This window comes from Equus caballus, chromosome 24 (assembly GCF_041296265.1).
Source record: "Equus caballus isolate H_3958 breed thoroughbred chromosome 24, TB-T2T, whole genome shotgun sequence".
Lineage (NCBI taxonomy): Eukaryota > Metazoa > Chordata > Mammalia > Perissodactyla > Equidae > Equus > Equus caballus.
The window spans coordinates 38,208,425-38,229,648 of NC_091707.1; the positions used below are offsets into that span (position 1 = coordinate 38,208,425).

The 21,224-nt window shown below is 35.9% G+C and overlaps 1 protein-coding gene and 1 long non-coding RNA gene across 34 annotated transcripts in view; one reads left to right on the forward strand and one right to left on the reverse strand.

Annotated features, from left to right (window-relative positions):
* Positions 1 to 21,224, forward strand: part of LOC111770366 (uncharacterized) — a 77,661-nt gene that overhangs the window by 18,558 nt on the left and 37,879 nt on the right. For 5 of the 22 annotated variants that reach the window (XR_002803603.2, XR_002803605.2, XR_002803607.2 and 2 more), the window contains one exon: positions 6,427 to 6,496. The exons of 1 other annotated variant lie outside the window; for it this stretch is intronic. This is a non-coding gene — a long non-coding RNA (uncharacterized lncRNA). Of the gene's footprint in view, positions 1 to 6,426; positions 6,497 to 7,994; positions 8,053 to 10,658; positions 10,736 to 11,268; positions 11,635 to 19,822; positions 20,014 to 21,224 lie in introns of all 22 variants that reach the window. 16 more of the 22 variants (XR_002803602.2, XR_002803589.2, XR_002803597.2 and 13 more) reach the window with 9 other exon arrangements.
* The window catches only part of CEP128 (centrosomal protein 128), a 381,907-nt gene continuing 366,033 nt past the window's right edge, over positions 5,351 to 21,224 (reverse strand). For all 12 annotated transcript variants that reach the window (XR_011431914.1, XR_011431913.1, XR_011431912.1 and 9 more), the window contains 2 exons: positions 14,210 to 14,318; positions 5,351 to 6,488 (listed from right to left, as the gene is read on the reverse strand). Coding sequence is in view for 9 of the 12 variants with exons in the window: in XM_070249369.1 (XP_070105470.1) it covers positions 6,361 to 6,488; positions 14,210 to 14,318 (237 nt within the window). In the remaining 3 variants the exon portion in view is untranslated. The remainder of the gene's footprint in view (positions 6,489 to 14,209; positions 14,319 to 21,224) is intronic.

Sequence of the window (21,224 nt, forward strand, 5' to 3'; positions counted from 1 at the left end):
TTAAGGAATATCAAACAAAAGGATATGTATCTTCCTCCCAGAAAACTGTCATTTGTTCTCAATGGAATCTAATCAGTAGGTTTACATGCAGTTAAAATTTAAAAATGAGCAATGACCACCACCGTTAATCTGGAACAGTCAAACTAACCGCACAAAAGACTTCTCCAATGGAAAAAATGGGAAACTCTTTCCACGGTACACATTGGCTTTATTGACTGTGGTCTTAGTCAAAGCACAGAATGAACCTTGGCCAGCAGCATGAGGTCTCTCGAGCTTGCAGCTGTTGGGAGCAGGCTGCTCTGCCAGTGACTCTGGGCAGGAAGTGCCTTGTTAGAACTGATGTATCTATTTTATTCAGCTCAGGGAAAAAAAAAAAAAGACAAAAATCCTTAGGTTTCTCCAAACTTCTTTTAACAGCCCAACCTCCCCAAAGCCACCATGTTAGATGGCTTTGCTGCCATGGCTGCTTGACTCCTGGTAACTGACAGCTTGAGGGTCAGTATGATGCGAAGTTTTAAAAATGCTAAGCCATAAATCAAGCCTGTTATCTTCACTCATGGTGGGCTTAATGATAGCATAAATAAAATGAAAATCCAAAATGACAGACAAGCACAGGGCCCTCAGACTGAAAAATATCTGAAAGGAGTCTACTTTGCATTGAGATCCAAACTGTCAGCAAGCACTCATTAAGAATGAGTGCAACATTCATCAGAAATACGACTTGACGGTGCACAAGTTCAACAGGACTTCTCACAATGCTGCTTTCCAGGGCCCTGCATCAGATAGAGGATGGAGTGCTACTGCAGTGTTTTCTTTCAAGCAAACAGTCTAAAGTGTGTGTTGTTGAAGGCAACCCAGCTTCCTCTGTGTTCATATCATCTTACAGAACTCCTGCCATCCTTCATTCCCTTATCCAGCTAAGCGCTCAGCAACAATGGACAAACAAAATCTAAACTAGCATTACCACTACCCTAGGGATAACACTGAATAAGAGTTATGCAGTATGATCTGATAATCGCTGGCTTCAAGAACTGAAAAGAAAAAAAAGCTTGTAAAGGAGATGTATTAGAAATTTAGATTTTAATGCAAAGTGACACATTTTGGGAATTGCTCTTTTGGCTTTAAGGCAAAGAAGGTGATATAGATTCTCTTGAAATATGAAGTACATATAAAGATGGCACTAAAAAATAGCCGTGCACCTTCACACAAGGATGAAGAGTAACCATGTTGTTTTACCAACAGAAGACTTTCACACCTGGTTAGAGGCCGGCCCGCATCATGAGAAAAGTAACGTGTTTCATGTATTAATCCTACTAACTCTACAGTCGCCATCATCCTGATGTCTTGGCATACATGCACAGGTCAAGTGAGCACGACTCCAGTCCACAGCCTGGCCCAAATAAAAGACACAAAATTGCTTCCAAAGATCCTTGAGGAAATGATTATGGATGCCAGAGAAAGAAATGCAAGAGAGACACTTCCAACTGAAATATAGTATTTCAACAACAAAGAGAGATGCACTATCTTGAAGTACATGTTTTTACATTTTGGCCAAGTGTTTTGGGCTTTTAAAAGCCATTTGAACTCCTCATGGCTTCAGTGACTCAAAAATACACCTGACTGTAAATTGAAAAATTTCTAAGAAAAAAACAAAAGGAAACTGTAATTTTATGGAAAACTTGATACTGTAAAAGTTAGACTTGTCCTTTTCTTTTAAAAAAAGTATGATTTTAAGAAATATTAAATCAGAATTTAAAGGAGACTGTCAATTAGTGACTAACTAATGAGCATATAATATACTCCTTTCCCTCAGAATAAGATATTTTCTTACTTTTAAATTATAACATCTGAACTGTTGGTAGTTTAATATCCACTAATTTTGTTTAAAAAAATATTGCTTCGAGCCAGTATTCTGATCTGTTATTTCCAGTAAAGTATACAGCTAAGATGACACAGAGGTCGAATATTTAAGGATAAATTTTAACTTTCATTTTCATTTAAATAATGCCAGTCAAAATGCTTTAGTGAAGAATGAAAAATTAAAGTGTGCCAAGTCATGGGGATCTATGGAGAGATGACAGAAGACAGTCTGGGCATGAAAGTCCAGCATCTGACAGTTTGAGAAACCAGTGCATTTATTCTAGGGAATAGCAATTGTGAACTCCAATTTCTTAAAACATAGCAAGTTATTGTTATAATTATTATTCTATTGTGATAACTGTTGTATGGCTCTATTTTGACTATAGTAACATTTTTTTTTTCACCTTCCTGCCTATATGCTCAAAGCCACAAGGTTCTACATGTTGAAAGGTAGAGGTCATCAGATTATACATTGTTTCAACTATCCTCTTGAAAGGGAACTAACATGCTGCTATGTTTAGAAATCTACTATATTCCCTCAGAGGGCAAGGCAGCAAGTGCACATCCAGAGTTGTCACATGGCTTTGTACCACATCAGAGTCAAGCTGTGTTATGGAAGAAAAGATAATACCCAGCCACAGAAGTATTCCTAGGGTTTCAACCATGTGAGTAGTCAAACTGGCTGGTCCTGAAAGAAATGCAGGTGCTACAAACCCCAGTCTGCCCCTTTATTGAGGGCTGTTGAGTTACTAGACTTCAGAGATCAACAGTAGGCGTGCACCTGGTAGAACACTAAGAGTGACTTGGGTGGGGTAAAGATTTAGGTAGGTTGTGGGTACAGGCATGGATAGAGCAGAACAGGCTAAAATGGGGGCAGATGAGGTTAGAAATTGAAAGTTGGGCTGGTTTCACCAGAGCAGAGCAGCTTGGTTTACTTTGTTACTAATCAAAAGCAAGGGAGACTTCCCTGCAATTTGTTTGGGGGCTTGGAATCTAAGGTTCTGCTTCTAGATGTAAGCATTTCTTCTAGCCTTAAATTAGATGTGTCGTGTTTTGTACGGAAATGAAACGAAATGGAATCTTTGATGGTTTAAATTTCTTTTCTCAAATAGGGATAAGCTGATATGTTTTCATTGCTAAACATTTGAGAACTTAAAAGTTGAAAGATGTAACTATTTTTATATCATACTTTGGTGCACGAAATGCCTTTATATACAAACTTTCTCAAATTCTCTTTCCAGCTTAAGGTTCATGGTTTAGTTTTGATCCAAGAAAACCAGATGCTTTCGTGAGGACAGCTTCCTCATTTGAAGGCCATGAAAATCACAAATTTTCTGTTTCGTTTTGTTTTAAACTGAGAGAAAATACTGGGACAGTTGGTTTGAGGAGGGGGTGTAAGAATCTTGGAAAAGGAGTAACTTCCTTAATGATCATTCATATTCTTGACTACCATATGATGTGTAGTTGGGTTCATAATACAAATCCTGGGTAAAACAAATTGAGATATTTACCCCTTCTAAAAAGGGGTTTGCTAAGTAAATATACTATCTAATTATATATACGAACTTGGTCTCACTTAAAATAATATTTGTTAACTATAAGATTCAATACAGATTAGAGAAAATGTAACAATTACTGTGACTCTAAATACACTTTACATACCACTGACTTGAGCCTCAAAATGGAAAATGCATTTAACATAGTTGAAATGAGAACAAAAAGAAAAATAGGCTTGTTTTCTTAGCTAAGTAGCTAGGCACTTTCTCTCCATGTAACCTTTAAATCCAAATGCCCTATGTGCACTATTTTGTTAAGCTATAGATTTTATCTCCTTATTAGTAAAAACGTGTAAACTATCACAATAAGAAAATAAGTTGGGTTCTGGGAAACTGGATGCATAAGATGTTATATAACCAACTAGTTTCCAACCTTCAAATCAGACACAAGCGAAGGAAATAATAATGACCTGAGCCAATGGGAAAAACATCAAGCCAGATTTCTCCCAGCTGTGTTTCTCGCCTCTGTGGCCTTCAGTAACTTCAATGGAAGTTTAGTGTGTTTAGGGAGAAAGATGGCCAGAAGAATCAAAATTATTAAACCAAAAAGGTCAATATTCAAATTAAGTCTTGGACCAGGCCCACCGCAAGAATAAGGTTTATCCCTTCCAATGTCCTAGTGCTATAAGCAATATGGCTGACCGGCCACAACTCAAATGGGGCTGATATCACATGCTATCCTGCCAAAAGGGTGAGTAAAGGAAAAACAGTTGCTGGCTTTAATATGAACAAATCAAACTATTAGTGTTCCTTAGCATTCCTCCTGATTTCCAGCTCAAGCTTATGGTGACTGCAAGAGATAGGAAAAATCCTCGGAGGACACAAGTCCTTGGATTTAATTCCATATACACAGAGGGCCAAGGAATTTTGACAAAATTGTTGCTCACAAAAAGTTGACTTTGCCTTTGAAGTTCTTGTGTGTTCCATATTTAAAGTCCGACACCTTCATTCATCCAACAGTAGCATAGGGCTTTCAATAATATGATATAATGGTCTTGTTTTTTTTCAGATTTAAAAAAGGTCTTTCATAAGATTCTTCTCCATTCTGTTATAAAACCATCAGCCAATATGTTTTCAAGGGTTTGCCAAGTAAATAATCTGAGTTACCTTAAACTTTCATGTCTTACTGGCCTGATGTAATTTTCTAATGACCACAGATGTGCTAAAAATGGTTTAGATTAGTTCCTATTAAATAGAATGGACTGTATGAAGTTCCTACTAACACACTAAAGGAAAGGCTGTTAAACTAACCTTTATCTGTAGGATTTAAGTCATTTAGATCCAAAGAAATAAAATATTATGGTGTTGGTCAAAACATCAATGCAAATACTGACATAATTTCTCAATACCCCAAACATTACTATAGAGTGATATAGGTCATGTGGAACACCAGGATTGTGAGCCGCTCCTTCATACAGGGCTACTCTCACTAAAACCTCATAGAGCTCATTAGCACATTAACAGCTTGAAGTCCTGAGGTTAGACAAAACCAAACCAAACCTGTTTAATGTTGTCTAATCCACAATTTCTACTAGCCTGAACACGTCACTTCTTTTTCATGTAATTCCTAATGCCGAACACACTTTTGGACATGCACACCTGTTTTTTCCTGTCTCTTTTTTCCTGCCTAGCACACTGACTGGCCTATAGTAGGAACTCATAAAAGGTAATTGGAATGAACAAATGATAAAACACATGGCTGTACTCTCAGAGGTTATGTCGACTGCTATTATGTAATTTTTTGATATAAAACATCTCCTTCTTCTGTAGTAACAGTTGCATTCAAATTCAGAGAAATAGAGTGCCATTTCTTCTGCTGCACTTTCAAAATATGGTAAGTTAGGAAAACATATCTTGAGTGGTAATAGAAGCATCTTTATGAAATATGAGAAATCCAACAAGCAAATATACTTTAACAAAGACAAAATGTAATGCACATTATGAAGGTATTGTTTTATTGTCCTTGTCCCTGTGCAGGATATTTCCATCATGGCCAGTGGGATTCAGTTTCTGGATGTTTACTATAATCTAGCATTTAATAGAAATCTTTCTCCACTGGTAGATCAGCATGTAGAGGATAAGTTCTTAAAGACACTGATGCTGAGAAAGGCTAAAATGCTCAAAGTAGATCGATAGTATCAACTTATACAAGAACTCTTGCAGAGTAAATCTCACGGACACAAGAGTTTGGTAGTATGATTTTGATCAGAGTGAAGCAAAGATGATGCAGGATATGACTGAAGTAACCACAGTGGGACATTTGGCCACAAAAAGACAAATAAATAAATTGTGCTATGAATTCTTTACCATGCTCTACAATTCAGATAGCATTTGTAAATCCTTTATTGCTGTAAAAAAGGGATGATTGGAAATAATTTTAAGATACTACAGGTAGTAATAAACTGCTGAGATGATGGATGTAACAATCCTGAGCATTTATAAAGTGGACTGTCTAATATTATATGTGCATATCTCCATGACATGTTACAACACATGATAATTTAGGGAGAAAGCATTTTAAAAAAATCAGTGGTACATAAACACTCTCTGACTCTAAAGTGCTGGTAACTTCTGCCTCAGGGGGAACTCATTTTCCTCCTTTCTAGAAAGCCAGTAATTTTTGAAAGACCTCAATTATAAATCCAAATTTTGGTTGGAAAAATGTGACTGACCACCCCTGAAAAAGGAAAATGCAAAGTGAAAAATATCACTCTTTCTCTGCTGGTGTTAAGTTGTCAGTAAGTTAGCTGCATGTCCTTCATGAGCTGATATTACTTTGATTGTTTTAACTTATATCATTTACAAAGATCAACTGTATTGTTATTTTAGTCCATATTTGGCAATGCTGAAGAGCAGAAGCTTCGGATATGGCTGATAGATAATCTGGGCCAAATTGCAGCAAGGATAGGCTATTATTTGTAAAACATTCACGTAAAGCAATTAATCACATTTTGCTTTTTTTGCTTTCGTATTCCTCCGTTTTGGATTGTGGACTTGTTCCATCCGTCAGTAAACTTGTGGCATCTTCCTTGATCGAAGGGGAATCTGGAGCAACAGTTCTTTTGGTAAATGCTGCCAAGGTAAGAGAAAAGAGAAAAATAAACCTAGATGAATATAATCCCTGGGTTGACAAAATTGTAAGTAATCACTGTGTTTGATCCAGTTTTCTGTAAACTTTACATGGACCATCATGTAGGAATAAACATAATCAGTGTCGTATATTTTCAGCAACACATCTATAATTTAATTTTTATTTTTTGGGGGGGATTTGAAGAGTATGTGAGAGTGGAAGAGGTGTGCTTGGTCATATATAATGGTAGAAAGCACACACAGAATTCTGGAAGGAGAAATCTTAAGGGTCTTCTCTTTACAGAATCCTTTGTTATGCAAAAGGAAACTGGGGCCAGATCTGGAACCTAGGTTTACTGTTCTACTACTTCTAACCTCTCTGCTGAGCTCCAGACATCTATATCCAGCTATCTATGTGAAATCTTTCCACCCGATTTCTAATGTCTGATACCTGCCCATCCCTTACTCTTCTCCATCTTAGAAAATGACATATTCATCCACCCAGTTTCTCAAACCTTGGTTCTTTCCTTCCTTTGTCCAACCTGCTCCACCCATCCAATTTAAGAGTAAGTTCTCATGATTCTACTTCCCAAATTCACCTAAGGCATTCTGCTTCACACTATCTCCTCTACCATCACCCCAGTCCAAGCCACCATTGTCTTTTTTTGTTTTCCTCTTGCCCCCCCCCCCCTTCTCCACACCACAACCAGAATTATCTTTCTAGAAGGTAAATCGGATGATGTTACTCTCCTGCATAACCCCCTCACCCCCATCCCATCAATGGCTTCCCAGTGAACTTGGAATAAAGTCCAAACATCTGACTGTGGCTGAAAAGGCTCCATTGGGACCTCATCTCCTATGCTCGCTCTCTCTCACTCATTCTCTCACTCATTCACTCTTACTCACCCTCTCACTCATTCATTCTCACCCTCTCACTAATTTACTCTCACCCTCTCACTCACTCTCACTCTCTCACTCACTCACTCTCACTCTCTCACTCATTCACTCTCACTCTCTCACTCATTCACACTCACTCTCACTCATTCACTCTCCCTCTCTCACTTTCACTCACTCTCTCTCATTCACTATCACTCACTTTCTCACTCACTGTCTTACTCATTCACTCACTCACTCTCACTCATTCACTCTTACTTACTTTCTCATTCATTCTCACCATCTCACTCTCTCTCACTCATCCACTCTCACTCATTCATTCACTCTCACTCATTCTCTTACTCATTAATACTCTCACTTATTCACTCTCACTCACTCTCTCACTTACTCTCATTCATTATCACTCACTCTTATTCATTCTCTCACTCACTCGCTCTCTTACTCATTCACGCTCACTCAGTCTCTTACTCATTTATTCTCACTCACTCACTCACTGTTCCATCTCTCTAAAAGACCATACCACTTTCTTCTCTGGGGCCTTTGCACTTACTGCTCCTTGTATCAGGACATCTCTTCCTACCCAATTTTAACTCAGCTGGTTCTTCTTGCATTCAGGTTTCAGCTCATTTGTAACCTCCTCAGAAAGGCATCTACAGTAGCAGTCCTGTTCCAGGTACCTTTTATCATTTCACCTTTATAGCACCAATCACCATTTTAAATTATTTGTTTACTTGCTTACCACTTGTTTTCCATGACATGACGTAACCTATTCTATCTTGCTCATTACTGTTTCCTCCAGAGCCAAACAGACAGTCTTGTGCATAGCCTCTTAGCAAATACTGCTTGAACAAGTGAACATACTTGGGGGATTTTAAGACAGAGTCAATTGGGGATTTTCTAGCTGCTTTCTAGAAAGTGTCTAGAGAGTACCTTGTCAAATTGCAACAATCAGAACTCAATTATTTAAAATTATCTGGCACCTAATTGGTCAGTGAAAAGAGAGTCAAAAAAGAAATCACAGGGGCCAGCCCCGTGGCTGAGTGGTTAAGTTGGCGCGCTCCACTTCAGCGGCCCAGGGTTTTGCCGGTTCGGATCCTGGGCACTGACATGGCACCACACATCGGGCCACGTTGAGGCGGCATCCCACATGCCACAACTAGAAGGACCCACAACTAAAAGTATACAACTATCTACTGAGGGGATTTGGGGAGAAAAACCAAAAAAAAAAAAAGATTGGCAAGTTGTTAGCTCAGGTGCCAATCTTTAAAAAAAAAAAAAAAGAAATCACTATCACATAAAATGAACCTATACAATGGAGAGACAGAAAGGTTGTGGGTTCATGGAATAAATATATCCTTTCACGGACAAGAAACTTTTTTTTTTTACCTATCAGTACCTCAATGTTTTTGTTTTTGTTTTGCAGGGAAGGATTCGCCCTGAGCTAATAATCTTTTGCCAGTCTTTCTCCTTTTTTTCTCCTCAAAGCCCCAGTACATGGTTGTATAACCTAGTTATAATCCCTTCTAGTTCTTCTATGTGGGGCACCACCACATCAAGGCAAGAGACAGACTTGTGGTGGTGTTCTGCGACCAGGAAATGAACCCAGGCCACTGAAGCAGTGAGAGCGCTGAACCACAGGGCTGGCTCCCCAATGTTTTTATTGCCATAAATCTTTGGCATTTTATTCTACAATTTTGAGGACAGACTACATATGAAGCATCTATTCACAGTTAGCCAGGTGAACCCTAAGTATAACACAGAAGTGAAAAGAGTGTGCTATTCTTGCCGTTGGTAAATTATTTTTCATCCGAGGGACTTAAACTCCTTCTAAAGGCACCTCAAAACACAAATTGAGAATACTAACTTTTCTTTTAATAGCAATGTAAACTGAGGTGAGGAAGTGAAATAAAGTTCTTTTTAGTAACGTTCATTGATTTGCTTTTCTGAAAATATCAAGTTAAATTTACATGTAAAATTCACTTCCAGCTCCCATAATAATCCTTAGATAACACCTTTGCGCCCATGAAAAATCACAGTCCTTTCTTTTTGGGATTACGTATTCATTTATTTTAATAAACACTATTTACAACAGTTTTAGAATTACAGAAAATTTGCAATCTGCATTTATTTTTAAAATTTAGTTTAGAGATACCAACTCCACAAACATTAAGCATTTTAATCTCAAAGGACTCGAGATTTCGAGAAGTCATCAGATTACTACAGACCTCACTCAGTTCCAGTCTGGTCCCGGCCCCAGGAGTGAAGGCCCTGTCCTGGAGTTGTGTTCCTTTAGCCTAAAAGGAGCTATACATGGAGACTAGTGGTCAGTCAGTACTTATAAAAAGTAAAAATGACAGTTTCAAAAGCTGGCATTATGAGTTTCTCTTACTAAGCCCCCACTGTCTACAAGCTGAAGGTAATGGAATCCAAGACTTCTAAAAGAGTGTCCTGAACCACGGCCATAACTTCTAGCCAGCCAGGATAAATTTGGTAGTAATCATGGCTCTAAATAATGGATTTCTGTGTTTCTATTTCCAATGGTAATATAAACTTACAATTTATACATTTCTTCCCTTCTTCCTGGCAGAAGGAATTTACCTTTTCTTGAATTGACCTGAACTATACAAAGCTGACACAAATTACTACTTAAAACAAACTTTCATTAATGCTGGATCATTTCAGAGACCACAAATTATGCAGTATTTTCCCATTTCCTTTGTTTTTTCCATGGTCAGTGATTCTAATGCTTTAGTTTGGTCACAGTTTGACAGGGCACCTAAGTCAGCAGAATGAATGCCTTCGCATCTACAGCACAGACAAAAGGGCCTCATCCAGTACAAACCCCAACTTGAGTAAGGAGGAGCCAGTTCTGTGGGCTCATAAACTCAGGTCTGCCTCAGCACCTACGCTTATTTACTCCTTATGTCTTCATACAGGTCTAAGCTGTTTTCAACTCCAACCTCCAGCTTTCATGTTCCATTCAAAAGTTAACAAGAAAATCTAACACTTGCTAGTCAGACTTACAAGCTGGGGTTTTCTTAGGAGCATTTTATTTTTATAAGATTACTTTTTAGTCAGTGTACATACACGTATCAACTAGCATCAAAGGGCTCCAAAGAAAGACAGCAGTCTCTTGCCCCATCCCTCCCAATCCCACAGTCCTACTCCCCAGAGTCAGCCACAATCGACTCTTTCAGCTTTATTTTCTGTATTTACTTCAATTTTTGTAAAAAAAAAAAAAAAAGCTTATATTGCTATTTTCTGATTTATCATTTTTAGACTTATCCACACCCATCCACTTACCCTCGCTCCATCCTCCCAAAATAGCTTCATCTGAACTCCTAGTTATGTCAATAGTAAGTATTTATATTATTATGACTATGTAAATATGGCTTACACAACCTAATAGGTATACTACGACAATGTTTCTTTTCTTGCTCATTTTTTCCCCTGGAGTTATTAATTGACTAATGTTTTTATTTCTGTTTTTTATTTGCTGTTTCTCTATGACCATCCTTAATTGTTTCCAATAGCTCAATTAGATCTGCCATCTATTAGTAGTTTTTTTCTAAGTGTCCAACTGAATCAAATAATCTATGAGTTTGTTTATTTCTTAAAGATTTTCCTGATGAAATCTTTCCCCTCCTCCTTCAATGTGAGAGACCTCAGGAACATGCATGCCCACGTTAGAAGGGCCCACCCAGCAAGTAGCTAGAAAAGTGAATGAAACAAGACCCATGGTAGGGGTGGGGATATCATCATGAAACTCACTGGGGTGAAAGAGAAGATCCCAAAGGTTCTCAGGGCTGGGGTGGGGGGTAGTGGTGGTGGAGAAGGTCACTTCAAAGGAGTGAGTGTCAAAACAAAATGACGTAAGTTTTTTCAACAGCAGTACTGGATTTTGGAAGACAATGGTACAATGGCTTCAGAAGGAAAATCATTTTCGACTAGAATTTTATAGCCAGCCAAAATCTCAGTCAAGTGTGAGCGGAAGAAATCCTTTTTCAGAAATACAAAGACTGAAAACATTTACGTCCCTTTCTTTAATGTGTTTCCACAAAAGAAAGGACTGAAACAAGCAGAGAAAGGCATGGGATCTGAGAAATACGGGCATCAACACAGGAAGAGGATGAAGAAAAACATCAGGATGACAGCTGTGCAGCAGGTCCTTGTTGGGTGGGCCCTTGTAAGCTGCCCACTTCCGGCCTTTGTTCTGTTTTCCTTATTCTCTCATCCCAAGACTCTCACTAATCAGGTATTGTCCCTCTTGAAATGATTTTCTGAACATCCTATATTTTCTCTCCTATTGTTCCATTCTTTTTCTTCTCCTTACTTTGTGATTTTCTCAACTTCTTCTACCTTTCTGGTTGATCATATTTTACATTTCTGAGGCTTCTTATCCTGTGTTCCTTTTTCATAGCATCTTGCTCTTATTTTTAATGGATGTAATAATATTTTCTCTTAGATCTCCGAGGGCATTAATGAATATTTTAAAGACACCTTCTGTTCCTTGTATTATCAATTTACCATAGGTTCTATTTTTCTCTTTGTTGGTCTTGACATCTCTCCTTTTTAATTTTGGAGGTATAAAGGGAGATTAAAGAAAAATTATAGGGCAATTTCTATAACTAAGCTGAAATTGTGCTATGAAAATGGGAAGTATTCAGAGTGATCCTAATCCAATTCTAAAATACCACATTATGAAAAATGCACAGAAAATTCAAGGTTCATCAAAAAAGCAAATAAGAACAAATATGATTTTTAGAAAAAAGTTTAATTCGATCACTTAAAATGATTAACAATAAGGTAGCTATGCTTAAATCTTTTAAAGTATCCTTGAAAATATGGAGGTGGGTGTGGGAGGAAAGTCCTAAAACAAAGTTGTCAAAAAGAAGAGTAGTAAAACATAAGGCTATGAATTAACAAATAATTTATCAATAAATTAAATAAACAGGTTTACTTTTTAAGCTAAAGTTTTGAGTCAGATCTTACAATCTAGACTATAATAAGTATTTTCTTATCCAAATTATGTTCTCAGTGATATTTTTTTACTATGCTTATTTCCTCTTGAGCCAGTGTATTTATAAAGAAACCTATGGCTGCCTGTGAGGAACATCTTAGAGAAATGACCACTGCTGATCATGAAATGCTACTGAGTGGAAAACTGAATACACTTTCTTTCACTGCCTATCATAATAATAAATAAAATTCCAAACATCTTGATGTTTTCCCCTTAAAGTCTTCTAACCACTTTCTTCAAGGTGTCTTTCTAGGGAGCCTTACCAAAGTCACGATGGCAAAATAAAATACCAGTAGAACAATGACCTCTGTGCTCATATCATGGTGCTGTTTATCTCCAGGCTCTTGAATATCTTACTGGGTGGGATACTATGATGTTTAATGGTGCTCTATCCTTACCCTCCCCCTCCATGTTTACATACATCAAACAGACCTGAGGAAATTTTTCCATTACTTAATACGAAAGATAAGAAAATTTAGCCTATGTATATATCAGATTCTAAGGTACCAAAACCAACTTGAGATACGATCCATATTGAAGGGCAGCTGCCAGATTAGAATAGCAGAGGGTTTATGCAGATATAAAATCACTTGGTAAAATGCTTAGGACAGGAAAGAAAATGCTTAGCTTTTGGAATAAAATAATCACGGTATAATGAAAACCAAACTATTTATCAGAAACTGATAAATATTTATTTAATGAATCCATGAATATAAATCAGCAAAAAAGAGAGTTATCACTTTTGGATTTGACCTACTTCCTTGTGGCTTATTTTGGTGTTTTATTTTATAGCAACCTAGCTTTTTTAAATGACAGAGTTGTCAAATTTAATGGACAAACTCTATGCCCATGGTAAACTGAAGAGCTAAATGATTATCTAAATAAGACTCCATTAAATAATATTTGAGTCCCAATGGTTTGGATGAAAGTGGACTTAAAAAAAACAACTCATATCATCATTCATCTAATATTAAATAGGCTTTTAGTATTTGCCAAGTACTATGAGGATGCTAAGGACACAGTGGTGAACAAAACAGACATCATTCCTATCATCATGGAATTCACTCTTTGGTGAAGAAAAGAATCAGTAAACAAAAAATCACTCAAATAACAAATAACTTCAGAATTATTCTGAGAAATGTTTTAAAGTGAAGTTGTAAGGCATTGTGGGCACTCATAACAGAAACCATACTTAAAACTGTAAATTCTGGAGGCTTCTTTAAGGACATTACAGGCAAACTGAAACTGAAGAATAAGTATAGCAGAGAAGGAGAGGGAGTAGATGGTGGGAGATGGTAGCCTGGGTCAACAGACTCACACTTGATGTTGATGACATCTCATCAATACTTACAGTATACTCACAGAATGAAATCTAGCCGGTAATAGTATTAGTATCCTTATCTTTGCACAAGATTAGGTATTGCTGAATAGTTCTATGTAATGAGTTTCCACTTTTTGATGATTTGAATTTTATTATAATACCATCTAACTTCCATTACCCCCTCATCCACAGTTACTAATGGTCACCACACACAAAATTTGCTTCATTAAGATTATTACCTTGGGTGACTGATTTTAAGTTTTTCTGAGAAGTATAAGGTCAAAAAGAAGGGATTCCATATTTTTTTTAGTAAATTGGTGACACAATAAATGTACTTTTGGGGCATTATTTGTACGACTCATAATGAAAATTTTTTCAAACTCACAACATGAATATAACTTTCATGTCCTGGCCTTACAGTTTAATCTTTCTATGAGTTGCATTTTCTTAAATCCAATTTAAAAACTGGTTCAGGACTTCATTACTTACAGTTCAAGTGTGAAAATCGTGGACTGGACAGGAAGTGACTGCGATCCTGCCAAGAGGATGAGTGACCTAACCCATGAGCATGGGAACTTTCCGCAAAGGTTCTGTCATCCTAAAATGGAAAGCACAGAATTTCAGTTCCATAATTATGAAATGTAAGGATTGGGATTTATTAGAATGTACTGAAAATTGAAGTGAACCTCAATATACAAGCTATGTTATACCACAATTTAATATAAGACTTGAACAAAATAAAATATGTACTCTTAAAGAAAATATGAAAAAAAAAAAGAGAGAGAAGGACATCACCCATAGCTACAACGGCATGACATATTTCTTTCCAGTCTTTTTTTCCTGTGGATAGAATCTGTAAACGTTATTATAAAACTTTGTGTTCTTCATCTGCTTACATTAATACTATAAATATTTTTGAAGTCATTATATTATCCTACCCTTTAGCTTATGTGTTACTCATATACTATCTGGTGGATATCCTATGCTTTACTCAGTTATTAATTTAGTGGGCATTTAGGGCGTTTCCAATGTTTTACTCCTACAAATAACACTGAGAGAAATATCCTTAAATATATGACCTATTCCATATTTAGCACTATTCCTTATGACAAATTCTTAGTTGGAAATACTGGGTCAATAAAAATAATTTGACGTTTTAAAATACATTTAGCTAGACTGCTTTCCATAATGATTACACTAATCCTCTTACTCATTCAATAAATATTTAATACATAAACAAAAATGAATACAGAAATGTTCCCTCTCCTCATACAATGTATGAATGTGTCCTTTTCCCCAAATCTTAGCTGGAAATGGGAATTATAACTTCAAATAATTTTACTAACTAAATAGACTAAAAAATATACGCTTTAATAATTTTTCTTTGATAAACAGTAAAATTGCAATTTTTCTCTTGAATGTTTTCTAGTTATTTATTATACTTCGTTTTTTCTTTCTTTCACTCATTCATTCAACAGTTATTTATTGGGCACCTACTATGTGCTGGTCAAAGAGCAAACAAAACATTGGGGTATATAGTCATGAAAGCTTCAGGCTTGCAGGAGAGAAAGGCATTAAACAAACTACACAAAACACAATCTAATTTAAAACTATGATAAGAGCTATAAGAAGAATAGGCAATAAATAGGAAGACCTACATTTAGATTTGAGGTCCAGGGAAGGCCCCTCTGGGAGGTGATGTTTAAGGCAATATTTGAATGCTGAGTATGAATCAATGAGTCAGCCCGGCGAAAACTTAAGGGTGGAGGATGGGAAGGTGGGAGAGAAGGGGCAGCAGGAGAGGGTGGTCAGGGAATGATGTTCCAGCCTGGAGTGGAGGTGCTGAGGTGAGAAAGAGTTGGTGTGTTTGAAGAACTGAAGGAAGACCCCATGGCTTAGGCACACCCAGTATGGGGGGAGTGGTTACAGTGAAATCCAGAAGTGGGATTTAGATTTGAGATTTTGTTTTTCTTAAGTACAATCAGAAAGCAGTCAAGGCTTTTAAGGAGAGGAATGACATGCTTTGATTTATATTTTTCAAAGATTGCTCTGGCCTCTGTGAGGAAAATAGATTCGAGCGGCTCAAATGCTGAAGTGAGAAAATCAATTAAAAGACTGTAATTGAGAATAACTGGGGGGGTCAAGGGAGAGGAAGGGATCAAGAATGGTGCCAAAGATTCTAGACAAACAACTTCAGGTTAGGTGGCCCCCACATACAGTAAAGCCTTATGTAACACGACTATCTGATGAATTAGTTGTCCTTCTCTGTACTAAGTACCAAGTTTATATTTTATTTCTTTGTCACATAAGTATGTATGCAAATGCAAAAGAAAGGCCAAAAAGAACACATTTATATATTTTTGTAAAAGGCCCACTATTCTGAGCTAAAAGCATGGACATAACCCTCAGACGGTTCATGATCATTAGTCCTCATGTACCAAAAGATGAAGTCCCTGAGGTTTTTAACCAAATGATTTATAGTTTTCACTAATTACAGGGATTTCATAAGAAACTAGAAGTCATTCACTATAGGATCTCTGGAAAGGAAAGGACATTGTGTCCCAAGTGTATTCCAACAGCTATTTTAGAATGAGCTGATACAGGGCAACCAGAGGCAGGGGAATGGACTTGGCTATTATAGTTCAGATGTGCAATACTAAAGGCCTGGGGAGAGTTGGAAGATGCACAAATGGAGAATTATGTTCACAACCAATGTTAGAACATTTGATCATGGTTTCTATATGAAGCATGAAAGAGAAAAGCATAATAAATGGTTTCCAACTAAAAGATGCTTTGATGCTTATGGGCCAATAAGCGGAAGAAAAAAATAATTTTTTGCCCATGACACCTAGACTGAGAAAGACAATGAGAGGACCTATGTAGGTAGGTCTGGGAGTCTTGCTGCATGAAACAGATGGTGCAATGACAGCCTCAATGTGTGCCGACCAAAGGAAGGATGAAGTACACAAAGATATACAAATCCTCTTCTTTCCAAAAGCATGTTTTTAAATTTGTAAAACAAAATCAACTGGCATCAAAGCATAGATTATATCTTTTCTATTTACAGAAAGAGAACAATTTATATTTTTAATTATAAAACCAACTTGTCGGCATGTAACAGTTAAAATGTGGTATAATTTGGAAAATACAGAAAATATTAAGAAGAAAAAAATTAATCCAACAAAATAAAAAAAAAACCTATTAGCCTAATTTAAGGATCTACGTTTTCTAGTTCTTATAGATAAATATCTGTTTATACTGAGATCACCCTTTGTTGATAATTTCATTTCCTACTTTTTTCATGTAACATTATATATATGATAATTTTCTCTATCATCATCATTATCATCATTATAGTTATACCATAGTTTATTTTTCTGATCTCCTATTGTTGGAAATTTAAGGTTGATTTCAGTTTTTTTCTATTATAAATAATTTGATAAACATCTTGGTGCATAAAGCTTTGTCCCTATTTTTAATTTATCAACTTAACGTAGATTCTGAGAAGTAGAATTACTGGGTGACACATTTTAAGGCTCTTTATTTATAACCATTTCATCTAAGTTGTCAAATTTATTGGCAGAGTTGTTCATATTTCCTAATTACCATTTAATGTCTATAGGAGTTCTAGTCATATCCTTCTTTCAGTCTGAATATTGGCAATTTTTATCTTCTCTCTTATTTTCCTAATCAATCTGGGTAGAGGTTTTTAAATTTTATTGATCTTTTCAGAAAACCCAGTTTTGGTTTCCTTTTTTTCCCTATTTTTCTGCTTTCTATTTCACTGATCTCTGCTCTTCATCCTTCCTTTTACTTAATTTAGGTTTAATTTGCTCTTTGTTTTCCAGGTACAAACTTGGATTATCGATCTGAGATTTTTCTTTTTTTGTCACATACACATGTAATGTCATAAATTTCCTTCCAAGCATTGCCTTAGCTGCCTTCCACAAATTTTGATAAATTGTGGTTTTATTCTCATATAGTTAAAATACTTTCGAATTATCCTTTATATTTCTACCTTGACTCACCCATAGGTACTTAGAAGTATGCTGTTTAATTTCTAAATATTTTGGAATTTTCTAGATATCTTTCTGTTATTGATTTCTAGTTTCATTCTACTATGGTTGCATAATTTCAATCATCTTAAATTTATTGAGACTTGTTTTATTACCCAGAATGTAGTCTATTTTGGAGAATGTTCAATGTGCACTTGAAAATATGTGCAATCAGGTGTTGTGGGGTGGAGTGGTTGTGGTCTCTAAGTGTCAGTTAGGTCTAGCTGGCTGACAGAGTTGTTCAAGGCTTCTATATCTTACTGATTTTCTGCCTACTGTTTTATCAATTACTGACAGAGGAATGTTGAAATCTCCAACTATAATTATGGATTTGTCTGTTTTTTTTCTTACAGTTGTATTAGTTTTTGCTTCATATATTTTGACACTCTATTAATAGGTACATAAAATTTAGGATTCTTATCCCTTCCTTTTAAAATTGATGACTTGTTCAATCAGTCACATTTCTTCTTTTCATATAGAGAAAATGAGGAGGTTTAATTCTAATATATCTTTAAGTTCCAACATTTTGTGTCTTCAAAAGATTGTCAGGACCTCCAACATTATTACCTTGAAGTTTAATAAAATGAACCCTAAAAGAACACTCTAAAAGAAAAATATTTCACAATCCCTTTGAACAATCAACATACCAGAACACGAAAAAAGTACCTTTAGGTCCTCCATTATATAGTGATATAAATATAAAATTTATAAGTAAATTTATAAATATAATTTTATAAATATATAAATTAAAATTTGTGGAATTTCTATATAAGCAAATTTTACAAGGTGACCATAAGATGAATGTTTCTTTCTAATTCCTATTTTTTAACCGAATGCTTAAATATTAAAAGGAAAGTATTGGTTAAGAAGGAAGATTCTTTGCAATTTTAGTAATCCTAGCTTTTGCTTTTTACCAATTCTTATATCCTTAGCACAAGGACCTATTTTTATTGCTGTCTTCAGTCTCAACAAGCCAGTTAGCCAGAATTCCTTGCAAAAATTCCACTGGGTGAAGGGACTTGCATTTTCTAATATTTTCCCTGGGTTTCTTCCACTTCTTTTTCATAACCCACATTGTAACTGGTTTCTTAAAAGCTGTTCCAACCTGACTAAATCTCTTTGCTAAACTGATCTCTAATGATTAATATTTAATGACGCCCACCAAGTATTTTTCTCTCAGGAATATTCTAAGTTCAAAGTTTATAAGACAAATGATACATTTAATTTTTTTTTAAATTTTAATTTATCCAACCCTTCCCCTGGAGAGAAGGAAAAAATACTTATGTGTTTCTGAATCTGTAGCAGAAATGTTTTCCTGAATTTGTTTCTTGCTTAACAATGCACCATCCCTCCATCTCTTCCCTACTCTTAATTCCCAATTCTCCATCAGTGCTGGAAAAAGCTTAACCTCTTCCTCAGTGAACTTAATTCCTATTTGAAAGTTCAATCTGAACAGTTTACTTAATGTCTGCCCTCCATATCTCAATCTGCATGGCTGCTGTAGCTTTTAGCCTCCATGAGGGTGAGGCTTTGATTGTCTCTATCTTTCCAACTACCTATCCCAATATTCTACAATCTAGCACAGTGCCATTTGCATTAGGAACTCAATAGAGGTAATATGTAATCATTTCTTGACCAAAAGGCAGAAATGAAAGTTTGCTGTGGTGGAACTTGGGAAATAGGACACTGTCACTCTTGAATTTCTCAGTTTCTTCATATAAAAAAATGAAGACACTGGATCAGATCATCTCTAAGTTCTCTTGGCACTAATATTTTGTGATTCTAATCTATCTGATTGGAACCACTAAACAACCAGTATTTCTAACTATGCAAACTATCTTTACCACGGGAGGTCCAAATTTACACGACACTATAAACCCAAAGCCAAACTCATCTACAGATGAACAAACTCAGAAAAATACTGTGCTAGTCAGGCCATTTGATAAATTTATTTTTATCCAACTGATATTTTATTGTATAAAATTTAATATTCCTAGAAACTCACCAATGAAAAGGATTGTACTCATTTTGTTTTAACCTATTTCAGACTTGGCTCTACATGACTTTAATCCATTTTCAGAAACCAAATATATTCACAGTAAATAAAAATTTGCCATACAAAAGGACACTCAAAAGGATGTGCCACGACTTAAGAAACAAAGCAGAGATGCAAAGATATTTTAAGGGTGGTGCCTCATTGGAATCTATGCTTATTCTCTGAAAGTGACTATTTTAAAGGTAACAATAATTGTTTGGATGAATATGCTATGACATGTTTATTAAAAACTATTAGGACATTCAATTGGCATTCCTTATGTACCTAGTACTTAGTATCTAGAATTTTGAATTTGAGATTATGAAAAATGTTATCTTTATAGGTGAATTTCTTCACAATCTTTCCTAATGCTCTTGTTGTGTAAATTATTGGGAAGGGTGAAAGCACGTGGCTTGTTAAGGGAACTGGGTTTGGTAGGGTGGGGCTTAAGCAGGTTAAAAAACTAATGTGCTTATCTAAGTACCCATGTTGATTTGTAAACAAGCACTTTTGATCCACTGCTATTTTCAGATTTTATATAACAAGAAAAATGCCAACTCATTTGGCAACCTTTTGTTTAACTTCTAAAGAGAAAGATGAAATCAACTAGTTAAATATTATGGCTGGCAAGTTAGTCTTGATCACTTCAAAAGAATAAAAATCTCTTCAGATTTCAGCATGATTTGATTGCCTACAAGCTTTCAGATGTATCATCTAGGCATTACTGGAAAAATAGCAATTAAATTTTTGTTAGAATTCCAGAAAGGTTGAAAACTAGGAAAAAAAAGTTTAATCACCAATTTAACATATATTGTACATTCACGGTGTATTCTGGAGTCAAAGATGAGGCAGACAATGTTTGCCCTCAAAAGTCACACAATCCAGTAGAACAGTAAGTCCCAAATTTCAGTATTCACCTATAGTTATACCATTTTCTTTTACGTTAACTTAAAGATTAGTCTTGCACCCTAAATCTCTATATAGAAGAGGTTTAAAGGATGGCAAACTGGTTGGGGTTGGGAAAAGTATGGAGCTATATTTGCATAGCAGTTTACATATGATTTCTTATCAAAGCATGGAGAGAGATGGTTATAAATGCGATAACTGGGGTATTATGCGGTTAAAGCTCCCTCAAATTCCCCCATGGTTGCCACTACTGTTCCCAAGCAATACTTGTAAAAATACCTGAATAATACATTAGTGATAGTTTTTAATAGTCATTAAATAAAAATCACCTACAATCTTGAATTACACCAGGAGTTACGCATAGCATGTTTTAGAAACTACTATCGTAGAAAATTTAAGAGATGTACAGAAATAGCTGACCTAAGAGAGAAAGTGCTAGCAGCCATTAATTGCTATGAGCAAAGGAGAAACAAACCATGGCAAGATTCAAGGAGGGAGAAACAGCTTC